This window comes from Phodopus roborovskii, unplaced genomic scaffold (genome assembly GCF_943737965.1).
Source record: "Phodopus roborovskii unplaced genomic scaffold, PHOROB, whole genome shotgun sequence".
NCBI classification, from domain to species: domain Eukaryota; kingdom Metazoa; phylum Chordata; class Mammalia; order Rodentia; family Cricetidae; genus Phodopus; species Phodopus roborovskii.
In genome coordinates, this window is record NW_026125918.1 from 57,201 (window position 1) to 72,770 (window position 15,570).

Genomic DNA, 15,570 nt, shown 5'->3' on the forward strand with positions numbered 1-15,570 from the left:
ATACATAAAAGGAAATTGCAAAAATGCTTAAGACTATTTGAGATTTTCATCAATTACACAGGCACTTCACATGTAAACAACCTACAATATAAATGAAAATATTTTGGCACCAACTGATAATACTAAAAGAATTGAATAATGCCAGGGTTTTTTTTTCTATTCATTTTTTCTAGGAAACAAAGACAAAATAGTAAAGAGATTGTGTACAAACTAGTATATGAAATAACTCAAATATAGAATTGTTTTCCTAAAATATGATTACTTTTACCCAGATGTTTAATAGTATACAGTGAAGTAAAAATATTCAACTTAATGTGATTATTAAAATGAAAGCATGTTTTAAATTTTGAATCAATTTGCATTTTGAAAACCAGTCAAGATTCTTGATTAACATAAAAAGGGAAAATTTTAATTTATCAAAAACTCCTCTTAAATTAATCCAATTTTATCCCAACAACTCAAAGTTTAAATTCTGAGATCTTAATGTAATTTGGCAAAAAAGAAACCTAAGGCAAACTATTTTTACTGGACATTCTTCTTCATGATTTTGAGATATCTGAAATCATTTCAAATACACGTATATTTTTTTAATCGTCACATCAAGCCATAGAAAGCTGAGATGCCTTGGTGGTAGGCAATTCAAGGAGTGCCTGAACCGTAACACCAACTTTCACAAGACCTCGTTCTTCCAAAATGTGGTGAGGCAAGCAGAGTCTCTCCTGGGGAAAGAGAAAAGGGTTTTGAATGTTCACTTTTTAGTAGCTGGAGAAAATATAAGTCTGGAACACACTTTAAAACTTTATTTATTATATTATTTTTTTGAGATTTATCATTGCACCATTTCATTTTCCATTCCTCTTTCCTTCCTCGAAACCCGCTCCTATACCCCTGTTTAATCCTGTTTAATCCAAGACAATGAGTCAGAGAGGATTAGATCTCATGCAAATACAGTTATCAGATGGGTGCAGGTGCTCTTAACTGCCGACCCATCTCTCCAACCCAAAGAAGCAGATTTTTCAAATATGCTTTCTATTCAACTTAATGTAAATAACACAATGATTCAACATTTTGCTTCCTGATTATAATACAAAATGTGATTAGATTCACAATTTATACTAAGAAAGTGATTATAGAGATTAGCTTGGTCTCTAATGCCCTCATTTTACTCTTACACACCTATCTCTACTCAGAAACGTTGTGCTGAGGATTATGTCACCATTGCTCAGTCTCTATTATCTTACAGCTGCTTCTAATGCATCTGCTCACTAAAGTTGCGCTGTTTAAAATTACCAACACCTTCTTAAATATCACATGGTGCACATACATATTTGACTGTTCTATTACCACAACCTTTAATCAGTGCTTTACTTGAAACCTTATCTCTATTTTGTTTTCTATGCAATGAGTTTGTTTAGTTCATCAATTGGCCTATAGTAGTCGGGCTTCAAATTACAGTAGTCTTTACTAATCTCCTAATGCCCTACATATTTTCAAGAATTTCATATTCACTCTTATCTTCTTTCACTATACCACTCCTTGGTATTCTATCTAATAATTTTAACTCTCACTCCCACCCTGAATTCTAACCCTATATTTCCACTAAAGGTATATCAAGCAAATGCCAGTGAGCCATCTCCTAGAGATACATCAAAATCAACATGCCCATGACAGAACTGCTTCAACAAATCAGCTTATCTTTTGGATTTTGTATTTCAGTCATTTTTTAAAACACACAGATACAAAAAATAGGAAGTCTAAAAGCCTCCTCCTTCATATTTACTTCTACAACCAAATTAGTACTACTAAATACTACTGGAGATATCTGAAGAAGCCCCAAAATGACGTTTGCATCTCAATTTTCATTGCTATATTTGATACTCTTCTAGTAATTTACTCAAAATTCAAATAATTAATTAATATTATAAAAAGAAGTTTCAAAGCAAAAATTACAAAAACAAAATAAACCAATTAAGTACTCTGCATATATGTTACAGTTGTGTAGCTTGGTCCACTTGTGGGACTCCTAACAGCAGGAACAGGGGCTGTCTCCAACTCTACTGACTTATAAAACCATACTCCTCATACTGGAATTCCTTGTCCAGGCTTAATACATGGGGAGGTGCTTAGTCTTATAGAAACTTGATATGCCATATTTTGTTGATTGCGAGCCCTGCCCTTTCCTGAACAGAAACAGAGATACAGTAGATGGAGGGAGGGACTGGGAGGAGAGAAGGGAGGAGAAAATGTGGCTGTGATGTAAAATAAATAAATTTGAAATAAAGAAGGAAATAGCCAAGAACTGAGAAAAATATACTAAATATAGAAAATGATAGAAAAGTACAAGAAAGATAGGTCATTAATTTAAAAAAAAATCACACACCTCTATTTAGGCAAAAAAGAACATACAAATTACCATTATCAAGAATAAACATCATAAAATATTTAACAAGTAGTAAATAAACAAGGTAGTATGATAAACAGCATTATGACAGTAAGTTTCATAAACTAGAACAGAAGATTTTTGAAAAATGAAACATACTGAAACTCATGCAAAGACAACAATAGCTAGAATATCCTACATCTGTTTTATAAGTTGTATTTTGAAATCTTTGGAGAAAGAAGCCCCTTGTCTAGATTGATTATTAATAAACTTGGTGAAATAGATAACAGAAAAACAACATAAATTCATCCCAGTGGGCAGGTCAGTACTATCTAACAGACTAAATCATTAAAAGAAAATTAAAAACCAACTTCCTCATGAGCATCAATGTGAAAAATCTAAGTAAAAAAATTAAAAACAGACCCGAACAACATTAAAAAAACAGTAACGACAAAATGCATCATGATCAGGAGGAATAGTCCTCTGGAATTCAGGGTTGATTTTGTGTCTATAAAATTAATCAATATGACTCAAATTATTAAGAAACTGAAAACAACTTAATCATACCAGCTGATATGGAAAAATAATCTGATAAAACTCTTTATTCATTTCTGATAAAAAAAAAAGTTAAGCAAATTACTAATAGATGGGAACTCCCTCCATTGATAACAGGTCATTTATGTAAAACACACAGGTAAATCAGACTTCAAAGGAGGAATATTAAAATCTTTAAAAGTGCAGAATAAAACAAGGATGTCCACTCTGACCACTTTTCTTCAAGACTGTACTGGGAAATTAATCCATCAACTTTAGCAAGGAAGAAAATATAGAATATACCACAGATTACTTTCCCTTGAAGAAATTCTACCCACCCTTGGGTATGTCTTACTTTCTAAGGCTCTTCTTAGAGAAGCTTATACCCATCCTCTGTGTGTCTTACTTTCTTCTGAATACTTCTCTTCTTGAATCCCACATTCTTAAGCCTATACTAAGACATATATATATATATATATATATATATATATATATATATATATGTATATATATATATATATAATCCCAATTCAAAATCATAAAAAAGCACACAATATGCTAAGTAGTGCACACCTTTAATCCCAGAACTTGGGAAGCAGAGGCAGGTGGATTTCCATGAGTTCGGGACCAGTATGGTCTGTAAAGTGAAGTCCAGGATAGCCAGGGCTATACACAGAAACCTTGTCTTAAAAAAAAAAAAAAAAAAAAAACCAGAAAACAAACAACAACAACAAAACAAAATCAGCCAGATCACAATGGAAAAAGAGGTTATTTCTGTTCATTGGAGGAGAGGGAGTGGGGAAATGATTTAGCAAGATTGTGAACACAGAGATCAATGTATGTTAGCAATCCAGGACCAGATATTAAATTAATATCTAAATTAATTGTGACTGAAATTTAAGAAGATTCCACTAAGGACATACATTGTTTACAGAAGTTAAGAAAAATATTGTTTAACTAGATATAGTTCTCAATATTTTGTTCTATTAATTTAACAAAGTTTCCACTGTAATTTAATCAGGCTTTCTGCTTTTCCTACATAAGTGGATAAACTTCTCTAAAAGTGTATGGAAATGCAAAAGACTAAGAATAGCTAATACTACATGGTTTCAAAAATCTATGAAGAGCAACAGTTACTTACCAAAGCAATTATGGAGCAAAAATGGCTAAAGAAACTAAATAAGTAACCAAAAATTTGATGCACAAACACACAAACAGCCTGTGATACAGATAAAAGGCAGATGACTACAGAGAAAATGGGCTTTCATGCATGATACTGGACAACTGTAAGAAACTAACTTGGGGGAAATGTATCAAGCCTCTGGAACAGCAGGTATGGAAGATCTACTGATATCATACCAGAAGATGAAGGATTTAATGCTTTCCCAGAAATAAGAAAGAAAAGACTTCCAATAGCACTCACTACCAGAATTCCACGTAAAAGGGATTCCAGTCAAAACACTTAGACAAATGAAAAACGTCCAAACTGGAAACGTAAGTTTCAAAAGGGCATCCTATTTGTGATATGTGACTTCAAGTAGAGAACATTCTAAGTGCTACAGACATATCTACTAGAAGTGAATTTGGCAAGATAAACGAATAAAATATCAGGTGCGTCTCTACATAATAGCAATAAAAATCTGGAAAAATTTTAAATTAAGATAGTAATTGTATTATAGTAAAATAAAAGAATAAAATGATAAATACTTAATTTAACCGAAAAGGCAAAGTCCTCATACGCTGGAAATCACAGTACACTGGTTACATTGATTTTAAAAGGTATCAAATTCATTTTTTGTTGTTGCTTTGTTTGTTTTTTGAGACAGGGTTTCTCTGTACTGTTTTGGAGCCTGTCCAGAAAATAGCTCTATAGACCAGGTAGCCTAGAACTCACAGAGATTCACCTGCCTCTGCCTCCCGAGTGCTGGGATTGAAGGCATGCGGAATCAATTAATGAAATGGCATCTCATGTTCCTGGATTAAAAGAACGAAACTGTAGAGAAAACAACATTCTGGAAAGTATTCTATAAACGCAGCACTGGGGCCCAGCTGCGGGGCGGGGCGGAGGTAGAGGCGATGCCTGCAGCTGCAGGGAGTGGTGTGGCATGGAGCAGGCAGCTGAGCCAAGCCAAGCCAGAGCAGGCGCCAGGGACCTGCACAGCAACCATGTTGTTGGGGAAGCTGTTTGGGACTGGAGGGGTAAGAGGAGGAAGGGCGGCCCCACCCCCCAGGAGGCCATCCAGCGCTTCGGGACATGGAGGAAATGCTAAGCAAGAAGCAGGAGTTCCTGGAGAAGAAGATCCAACAGGAGGTGACGGCTGCCAAGAAGCATGGCACCAAAACAAACGTGCAGCCCTACAGGCTCTGAAGCACAAGAAGAGGTACGAGAAGCAGCTGGCACAGATCGAAGGCACCATGTCAAACATCGAGATCCAGCAGGAGGCCTTGGAGAATGCCAACAGCAACACAGAGGTGCTCAAGAACATGGGCTACGCTGCCAAGGCCATGAAAGCTGCCCACAACAACATGGACATTGATTAAGTGGACATTGCTGCCCAGCAAGAACTATCAGAGGAGATTTCCACCGCTATTTCCAAACCTGTAGGCTTTGGGGAAGAATTTGATGAGGAACAGCTCTTGGCAGAGTTGGAGGAACTTGAACAGGAGGAGCTAGACAAGAATTTGCTGGATATCAGTAGCCTGAAACAGTCCCACTACCAAATGTCCCCTCTGTAGCCCTACCATCCAAACCTGTCAAGAAGAAGGAAGATGATGACATGAAGGAATTGCAGAACTGGGCAGGATCCAAGTAACTGGTCCAGCATAGGCTTGGTCCAGACAGACTCTGGTAGCCTGAGCGATGGCCAGGCATGTGCATGCGCAGGGCAGGCAGGACGTGGAGCGGGCAGCCTCCATGGCTCAACTCTCACCCAAAGCAGTAGGCCGCAGCTGCTCACTCTGCCATAGCAGAGTCTGTGGCCGGGGATGGGCGGGAGGGAGGTACCTGCTATTTATAATGTTGAATTTCTATAAAATAAACTGTATTTGCAAATCCAAAACACACACACACACACACACACACACACACACACACACACACACACACAGCATAAACTAAAACAAAATCTAAGCTGGCCATTTTACCAAACTTGACCAGCTAAACACTAAAATTGATATATTCATCTGAAAATGCAATGGAATCACCACAGCCAAAATAACCTTAAAACTGAATAAAGCAGCAGCATACAGCATACACACTGTCTAAAAAATGTGCCACCAAGCTATAATCAGACAGGGTGTTACTGCCATAAGGAAATCAATATGTAAAAGAGGGAGCACAGAAGTGAAGATTTCCATTTCCAAACAAGTCATTTTCGATGGCAGTAACAAGATAATTTGGTGGAGAAAGATGAGTCTTTTTTATCAACCAACACCTGGCACTGGGAAAAGTAGACCTTGGTATGCAGAATAAATTTACAAACCCATCGCACACCATACACAAAACTGAAATTCAAAATGAAGCCTAAATCTAAATGACACTGAAAAACTTTTCCAAGAACGTATAGGTATAAACACTTACGACCTTGTATTAGGCAAAGTTTTTTTTTTTTTTCTTTTAGATATAACATGAAAACTACAGAGAGAGGAAAAGTGGTATTTCTCTGTGTAACAGTTCTAGCTGTCCTGAAACACACTCTATAGACCAGGTTGTCCTAGAACTCAGAGAGATTCACCTGTCACTGCCTCCCAAGTGCTGGGACTAAAGGCTTGTCACGACCACTTGCCCAGAATGTTTTTTAAGTATAAAAACATCAAATTTTATACACTTCTTAATGTGTTTCTTATGATATATTGGTATCACCCCAGTAAAATTGTTTAAAAATCAGAAAGTATCCTAGAGCAAAAAAAAGTAATAAAATAATTATGTATTATTACTGTCAAATTAAAGATTAAAAAAAACTTGGAAAGTAAATGCAAAACAAAAAATGGTAAAAGCATGTAATACTGTGTAATAGCAGCTTGGGGAAACTTTCTCAATTTTTAATTTCATAATAAATTATAAGCACACAAAAATAAGGATTTTAAGAAATAAAATTTTAAGACACCATATATAAATTGCAGATAATAAGAAAAAGACAGCAAGTGGTTAAGGATGTGCATGTGAATTCACTGGTTCTTTTAAATATAGTGTCTATTCAGTGGAGAAAATGGATGAAGTTGGATTTGACAATCAGTTAATAATTTTACCTTTTAAAGGAAAGCATTTAAATAGATTGCTTAACACAAAATCATTGTAGTCTAAGGATGTAATTTTTCTCAGTAGTAACATTATGGTTAGATTTATGATGTCTTCAAAACAGTCAACATTTTTATTACACATATTAATCTACTGGCAGTACTGATTTGATTTTGTAATACTGCAATTATTTGGGGGGAGTTAGAGACAGGGTTTCTCTGTATTGTTTTAAAGCTTGTCCTGGAAAAACCTCTCTAGACCAGACTGGCTTGAACTCACAAAGATCCACCTGCCTCTACCTCCTGAGTGCTGGAATTAAAGGCATGTGCCACAACTGCAATTATTATGTAAAATGCAAGCCAATTCACATTCATTTCAAAGTTTGTCCACTACAAATGTTATCATATGTAGCACTAAGATTTTTGGTTTTTTATGTATTTTTATTTATTTTATAATGATTTGCTTATTTTTATTTTATGTGCATTGGTGTTTTGTGTGTGTGTGTGTGTGTGTGTGAGTGTGTGTGTGTGTGTGTGTGTGTGTTTATATGAGGGTGTCAGATCCCCTGGAACTGCAGTTCTAGTTCTCAGATGATGGGAACTGAACCTGGGTCCGCTGGAAGAACAGCTAGTGCTCATAACTGCTGAGCCTTCTCTCCAGCAAGATTGTTAATTTGAGAGTCTCATTGCTTCTAATACAGTTGTACTAATTTAAATCTTCCATTCAGTATCTATTCATGAAGTTACAAAGGAGGGCTAGAGTATAACACAGTGGTAGAATGGGTGTCTAGCATGTATAATGTCGTGAGTTCAATTTCCAGCATGAGGACTTGGGTTCAGTTTCTAGCATGCCAGTAAAGAACAACAAAGTAGTTAAAATGCCCTCCAGCAGAAAGAAATAAACAGCAGTAATAGTGTCACAGTCAAGCTTGAGTTCTCGTCACTACATTCTGTTTACTCAGTGATATCTATGACCAACAGGCATTTTCCACACAGGCAGATTCTTTAGAAAGGACTTCTTTGGTTTTCTTTTTTAAAGATCTATTTAATTTTTTGTAAGTAGTATTCGGCCTACAGGTATGCCTACAGGCCAGAAGAAGGCATCAGATATCATTACAGATGGTTCTGAACTACCAAATGGTTGCTGGGAATTGAACTCAAAACCATTAGAAGAGCCCTATAAACTCAGGACCTCTCTCCAGCCTGCTATAAAAGTCTTCTTTCAAGGTTAAAAAACAAAACCACTTTCTAGAGAACTGCTACAATTACATATAGGAACACAGTAGAGGGACAAAGAAAATGTACTAGTTTGTGTTCACAAAACTTGACTCATCCCTCACCATGAAGATGATTGTAACTGATTCTACTTTCCATGTAATAGATTAATAAGTAAATGATGATTTTGTCAGATAATTACCTGTGAAACTCCCAACTTTTTGCAAGCATCAAGAAAATTTTCTACATTTCTTCGACATTTTGCCATGCTCAGCTTGGGCTGTAAAGTAAGTGGAAAATGACATACATTTCAAATCCATTTATACAGAACTTAGTTAATAATGAAAATTGTATTAGCTTAAGTACATTAGGCAAAGACAGTTTTTAAAACTTGTATTTTCCTTAGGAGAAACAGTAATCTATTGACACTACTTACCACTGCTGGTGATGGTACATGAATACTAGCTACAGAGCGTGGCCTTATGTGATTGGCCAAATGGCAAAGAACAACCCCATCCATCAGTGCTGCTCCTATGTCATCAGGCAGAATTACTTTTAATCTGGATTCAAGATTCTAGAAAGACATGAGGATAAACTGCAAATGTCTTTCCTTAACATATGATATGCATTCATAATACTAATTATACAATCAAAATATGAAAAAGCATTACAAACAAAGTTACTATACAAATTTGCCAAGTGAAACCTATTTCTATATAGGAGCTGTGCAAAGTCAACATGACTTACATTGCGAAGTTGCCGTATCTGTTCGCGCTCTTCCCGTAAATGTTCCATCTTTCTTCTCATTGTAAATCCTGGATCTGCTGCCCCATATTCTTGACGAGATGCACGACTAAAAGCTGTACAGAAACAGAAATTCCTCATCTTTTTTATAAAGATATTACAAAGAACAGTCATCCATGGAGAAAAAGACATGATAAAAATATAGAATTACAGAAGATGTTATTAATAATGTATTCCAAACATTTTTAATTACATGTAAATGATCGTTAGATACATGGTTGAAAAGCAACAGTCAACACAAGTGCAATGACTTCTACCACTTACATATGTTCTTATTTAACCATATGTTATGAGAAACTTATGACCCAGGTTAAAAATGATGATTGAACATATGACAGTCTTCTAGCTTTAGAGAAAAAAAAAAAAGCAATCATTCTCGAAGATCAAGGTGGTTATTCAGGAATAAGACCACAATTCAATACCTTGCCAAGTAAAATGGATTCATTTTCTTTGGGGCATGCCAAATGCAAAAAGATCCCTGTTTTAAAACCGCAATATAATGGAGTGCTGTAATTTCAAACAGTTTTGTCAGCTGGCAGAGGGATCATTCTAATAGCAGTCACAGCAGGGGAGACTGCAGGATACCTAGGGCAAAAAGCTGACATCACAAGAGCTTGAAGGTAATGGGAAGAAAGAAACGGTGATGGGAACTATGAAGACAAATAAGATCCAAAGAAAATTGCTTTTAGAAGAAGGGAAAGAATCTCTCAGTACATAAAATTATGGATCCCAACCCATTTAAGCTGGGAAACTCTACATTAAACAAAGACAGACTGCGAATTTTATTTAAAGACTATACCTGATCTAGGCTTCAAGCCAAAAGGGCCATGCGAAAAGCCATCAGTCCTGTCATATTCCTAAAAAAAAATTGCAAAACACTTGTTTCAAATTCATCAAGGCACTTTTTCATAACCACTCCAATTTTGAGAAATATTTATTTCCAATGTTTACCTGCATAGTGGAAGTCAACCTAGATTTCAACTCAAGTTTATACATTTCACATTAAAACTCAATAAATAATCCTCATTTACCTGGGTATACAATTTTAAATCTTTATTGCATTTTTAAAAAGTAAGGTAGGGGTGTGTGTGTGTGTGTGTGTGTGTGTGTGTGTGTGTGTGTGTGTGCGCGCGTGCGTGTGCACGTGAGTGTGTGTGTGTGTGTTAAAGAGAGAAAGAGAAGGAAAGAGAGGAATGTGGAAGCCGGAAGACAACTTGGGGGAGTAATGTCACTCTGTCAAGCATATGGGTCCTTGTGATGAAACTGATTTGGTCAGGCTTTGGAGACAAAAGCCTTTACCCAGTCAAGTACCTTGCCAGCCCAGAATAATTTCTTATAGTATGAAAAAACTGAAAAGGAAGACCATTAATAAGGTATGATGGATTTTTTTAAAAGAAGGATCTCAAAAATAATGAAGCATACATCACTTAAAAGATTTAAAAACACAGACTCTGTATGTAACATTGTCTTGACACTTAGCAGTGGAAAATCTGAGGCCAATCCCCAATTACAGGGGTTTTAGAATAATGGATAAGAGGACATGATTATCTCTTCCGTCTGAACACATAATATTTTAAAGTGCTTCTTCAAGCCATGGTGAGTTATGGAAAGATACATATAACATTACATAAACCCATGATCAGAGTAAAAAGCTTAAAGTATATGTGCATAAACATCTCATTTTAATGTGATTAAGTCCATGCAATTCAAATGAGATTGTTGAAAAAACTAAATGTAATAATTTAAAGTGCCTTAGAAATTTCATAATTTATGAAAATAAATATAATATAATCATGGTAAAACCTTATTACTCTGGGTGACAACTCTTGGAAACAGGTAGGGCCAAAGCTTTAGTTACTAAAGCTACTGGTCTTTTCAGCTACAAATAATAAAGGCACATAAATGGGATGATATTTATGTTCAAATTAAACAGAGAGACTGATAATGTCATACACTAATGGGTTTTATCATTTCCTTTTCCCATGAAACTGAAGCAGTGAGGATTCTGTAGAGTATCTGAATGTTCCCCAGATGTGCTAGGCAGCTCAATGGAATGTTAGTAGAGCAATGAAACCACATGTTCATCCTACTACCCATCTATACTCTTAAGTGTTGTCTCCGTTATTTTGTTTAAATTGTTGTAAATTCCTACACAAAAATTCCACTTATTCAAGCACAAGCAAAAGCTATAAGGCAATGGAACTTACCTGAAAAAATGACTTTAATACACTTCCTGGTAGACACGGGCCATAAAACCACAAAGTAACTATGCAAACAAAGTGGTAGCCACATCTATCCTTACAGTTGTCATAACTTACAAAGAAAAGCATACAACTATGACTGCTTTTAGTATATTCCAATTTAAATTTTTCTCTAGCACTCTATCATTTTACTTTACATAAAATTTAGAATCATTTTATTGAAATAATGCTCATAGCCATAACAGAACAGTTTTATAATACAAATCACCAAAGTAATAAAAAATAGAGATTATTAAAAACAAATCCATTTACATGTAATGAGACAAAAAAACTGTATGATAAAATTGATACAATAAATTCAGACCAAGCAAACATTTTACGACATAAATTCGCAAAATGATCATTTTCCTACCAAAGAAGATGGACTTTAGAATAATAAAAGTAATCAAAGCTAAATGAGATACTATTTTACATATTCAAAATTCTTGTGGTAAAGCAACAGATTAAGTTATATAGTCAGTCAAAGCACCACAGTACTTGAACAAAATTTTAGAAATGATAACTTTCGTATCCCAGCTCTCCATTATTCTTTAGATACAAGATGCCAGGAAATATGTGACCTCCTGTCGATAGGAACAACCCACTACAGGGTTGTTTCTCGTGGAAAAAGGCCATTTCTCTTGCATTGCTTTCAGACCTAACTGGTTACAAGGAAAACCAAAGGCCATTGCACAATGCTCCAGGGCACTTTTAAAATTAACATCCCTAAGCTATAGTTAAAAGCCACTACTTATTTTAACTGTAAAGGGAAGAGAAGGCATACATCTCATAAAGTGACTTACGTTCTGTGATGTAGAAATAAGTTCCACAGAAAACCACAAGTTAGTGATCTTCACTAGGAATATTCATACAAAGGAATGCTATTCATAATTGTTTTACAGACAAGACAAAGCAATCAACCACAGATTTCAAAAAGATGTGAATAAATTCCTTTGTTAAAAAAAAAAAAAAGGAAATCTGAGAAAGGAGGCAAGGAAGAACTCTTTATAAAACACAGAAAAGATATGAAGCATTAAAACAACTTGTACCTCGGATGATACGGGAGACTGTGGTGACATATGAGCATTATCATTCTCTTGCTAGAATGTAAAAATAAACACATGAAAGATGAAATTAAAATACACAATGATGACTTTAACATACAAAAGGACAGTGGGAAATTGTTTCAATCCATTGTCAAAGGAGGAATTGGCAGCGTACAAGCGTACAACCGAACAACTTGCCACTTAAATGCTGTTGGTGAGCCACGGTATAGGTATCCTCTGGGAATTTGTTAGACATAAGCAATTGCTGGCCCCAACTAACAATGAAGCAGATTCTATATAAGATTCCCTGGTGATTTGTAAGAATCTTAAAGACCCAAAAGTACCGTGCAGGCACAATAGGAAGATGTATTAGCCCCTGAGACACATCAGTGAAGACTGGCAAAGGATCATCATGGTAAATAACAAACTACCTGGAAGATTATGAGTATTAGCATAAGTAGAGAAACAGTTACAAATTTAAGTAAGTAAAAACAAATAATTCATGGCTTATGAATGAATGTTCTAATGACAACCAAATGAAAATGCATTTTCAACCTGGAAAATACCACATAAAACATGTATTTATTTGACAAATGATTATTGACCACCTACTATGTCAGATACTGTTCTAGACACTAAGAATAAGGAAATTTGGTAAAATATCATCCTTAAAGATGTCTCAGTCTAGAGGGGACACAGATTCATGCGTACAGGTAATATAACATTTCCAGTCTATGTATGGCATAGTAGAGATCACAAAGACACTGTAGAGTAAAGGGGAAGGGGTGGGGGAAAACATAGAAGCTTCGTCAGAAAGTAAAATGTCAGTAAAATCCAGGTAAAGTGAAAAGAGAAGAACGAAAACAGAGAAAAATTGAATTAAAAAAAAAAAGATGACGGTAAAGGAACTCTGAATTCTAAAAGGTAAAAGAAGGGAAAGCAGGGCTAGTTATGAGCTGATGCTGATATGGCAACCGGGGTCTTGGTCAATAAAGGACTGAGAAATTTGCCTTTTAAGGCACGGTATGAAATGCAAGGTTTCTAAGCCAAGGTATGGCCTTATTGTACTTGAATTCCAAAAGCAGTAGGGAAAATGGACTAAAGAGAAGAGGGACGGGGGACACATTTCAGCTGGTAAAGTACTTGTAGTGTGAGCATAAGGACCTGAATTGGGATGCCCAGCATCCACATTCAATGACAAAACTCAATGGCATGCCTCTGTGATCCTAGCAATGAGAAGGCAGAGAGAGAGAGAGAAAGAGAGAGATGGATCCTTTGAGCTCAAAGATCAGCAAGCCCCGCTGAATCTGTGAGCTGCAGATTCAATTAAGAGACCCTGTTTCAAAAAATGACATTGAACGGACTAAGTAAGGAAGACAACTGGAGAAAGGATGTGCCCACATGGGTGCATATATGGCACACACACACTAGATAGATAGATGATGGATGGATGGATGGATAGATGGATGGATGGATAGATGATAGACAGACAGGCAGACAGACAGATCGACAAAGAGATAATATAAATACAGAAACGCAAGGAAGATGCTGTAATACTCCAAGCCAGAAAGACTGAAGGCCTATGCCAGGGGAACAAAGATGGTAAAGAAGGTGATATAAACAAAATGATTCAGTGCCCAAAAATTAACAAGTGAATTAATAGGTTTTCTGCATGAATTAGACATTGAAACAGGTCAGAGGAAAGTGTCTGTGAGAAAGCAGAAAGGAGAGGCAAAATGAACCTCTACTGGGAATTCAAAGAATGTTTTCTGCTACAGGCTAGACTGTAAACATTTTTGGTTTTTGTGGACCACATGGTCTCAGCAGTAACTTTGCCATTAGAATGCAAAAGCATGCGTAGGCAAATGGTTGCAACTCTTTTGTACTTAAACACTACTTTAAAACATAGCATGTGGGCCAGGTTTTATTCTGGGCCACTTTGCCAACTTCTGCCTTGTCTAGAAGGGAGATGGTGATTTCATAAAGAAGTTATCAGCTTTTCATGCACAGTAAACTCAAATAGAAAACTCTCAAATGTGTCATATCATATACAGAGAAGAGAGAGAGAGAGAGAAACAATTAAATCTGAATATCTGTGAGTAAAATCCAGATATCCTGAGTTTTCAGTGTACAACCTAAGTTTAAAAAGGCACTTCAGTTGAAAAACTGAATGTGTTTGAAGTGTGGAAAAAAGGTGAACACGCGTTGAGTCATAGATGAACAAATTATTCCAAGCAGCTAAGAAGAAGGACACATTACTATAAAAGCCTAAAGCTCTATGGTAAAGCACGACCTAGAGACATAAATTAAGAGCTATCATCTGGTACACTGATATTACTTACCAAAACTCTGAGTACTGATACCAGCACTTTAGAGCCCATACAGTGGGTTGTGTACAGTGGGTTGTGATGCAGGATGAATAAAACTTAAGGATCAAACAGATATTGCAAAGTGCAACTGAAAGCCAGGAGCATACATATGAATGGACTGCAACCATGAACAGATAAATATTATCAAATATACCTACACAAAACTGTTTTCACGATTTACCACAGATACTAAAAAGGAAATAATGGGAAGCTGTGGAAACAAATGTCTTTTGGGGGTGGGGAGGTCTCTGTAAATATTACTTGATGGGACAAGAAAAGACAACAGCATTTAGGTTAGGCAAAGGTACTTCATATAGCTAACTTACTTTGCCCAGTGTAATTATATTTCCAAGAAATAAATTTGTTTTCAGATGCCCTGTCAAGTAAGAAACATCAAATTAACTACCAATTTCTCCAATCTCATACACACAAAACTTGGGGATTGCAGGGATGAAGTGTTGTTTCAGTAGGGGTGGGTGGCTGTGTTGTTTGTAGCATGAAGCAACAGAAACATTTACAGGAATGTAAACTGTAAGTACAGTTTTAAAACCCTGAACAGTATCTGTGGAGAAAGTTCCTTTAAAACCTTGGATGGATACCACCGCTCAACAGTGAAAGAATTTTCCCCCAAAGTCTGAAACCTTGACTTCAAGTTCAGTATCTGCAATTCAAGGTGAAAAGAGAGCAGACACCTAAAATCAGTTCTCTGATCTCCAGATGCACGCCCTGAAACACATACAACCACA

The 15,570-nt window shown here is 36.0% G+C and overlaps 1 protein-coding gene and 1 non-coding gene across 2 annotated transcripts in view; both read right to left on the reverse strand.

Annotated features, from left to right (window-relative positions):
• Window positions 1-571: 571 nt before the first annotated feature.
• Window positions 572-15,570, reverse strand: part of Lrch2 (leucine rich repeats and calponin homology domain containing 2) — a 73,817-nt gene continuing 58,818 nt past the window's right edge. Inside the window, exons 17-22 of the mRNA XM_051178981.1 lie at window positions 12,459-12,509; window positions 9,969-10,026; window positions 9,113-9,225; window positions 8,802-8,939; window positions 8,568-8,645; window positions 572-719 (exon numbers count right to left, since the gene is read on the reverse strand). Coding sequence (XP_051034938.1) covers window positions 600-719; window positions 8,568-8,645; window positions 8,802-8,939; window positions 9,113-9,225; window positions 9,969-10,026; window positions 12,459-12,509 — 558 coding nt within the window. The 3' untranslated portion in view covers window positions 572-599. The remainder of the gene's footprint in view (window positions 720-8,567; window positions 8,646-8,801; window positions 8,940-9,112; window positions 9,226-9,968; window positions 10,027-12,458; window positions 12,510-15,570) is intronic.
• LOC127217976 (small nucleolar RNA SNORA35) lies at window positions 11,982-12,110 on the reverse strand. Its single transcript, XR_007834132.1, has one exon. It is a non-coding gene; the product is annotated as a small nucleolar RNA SNORA35 (small nucleolar RNA).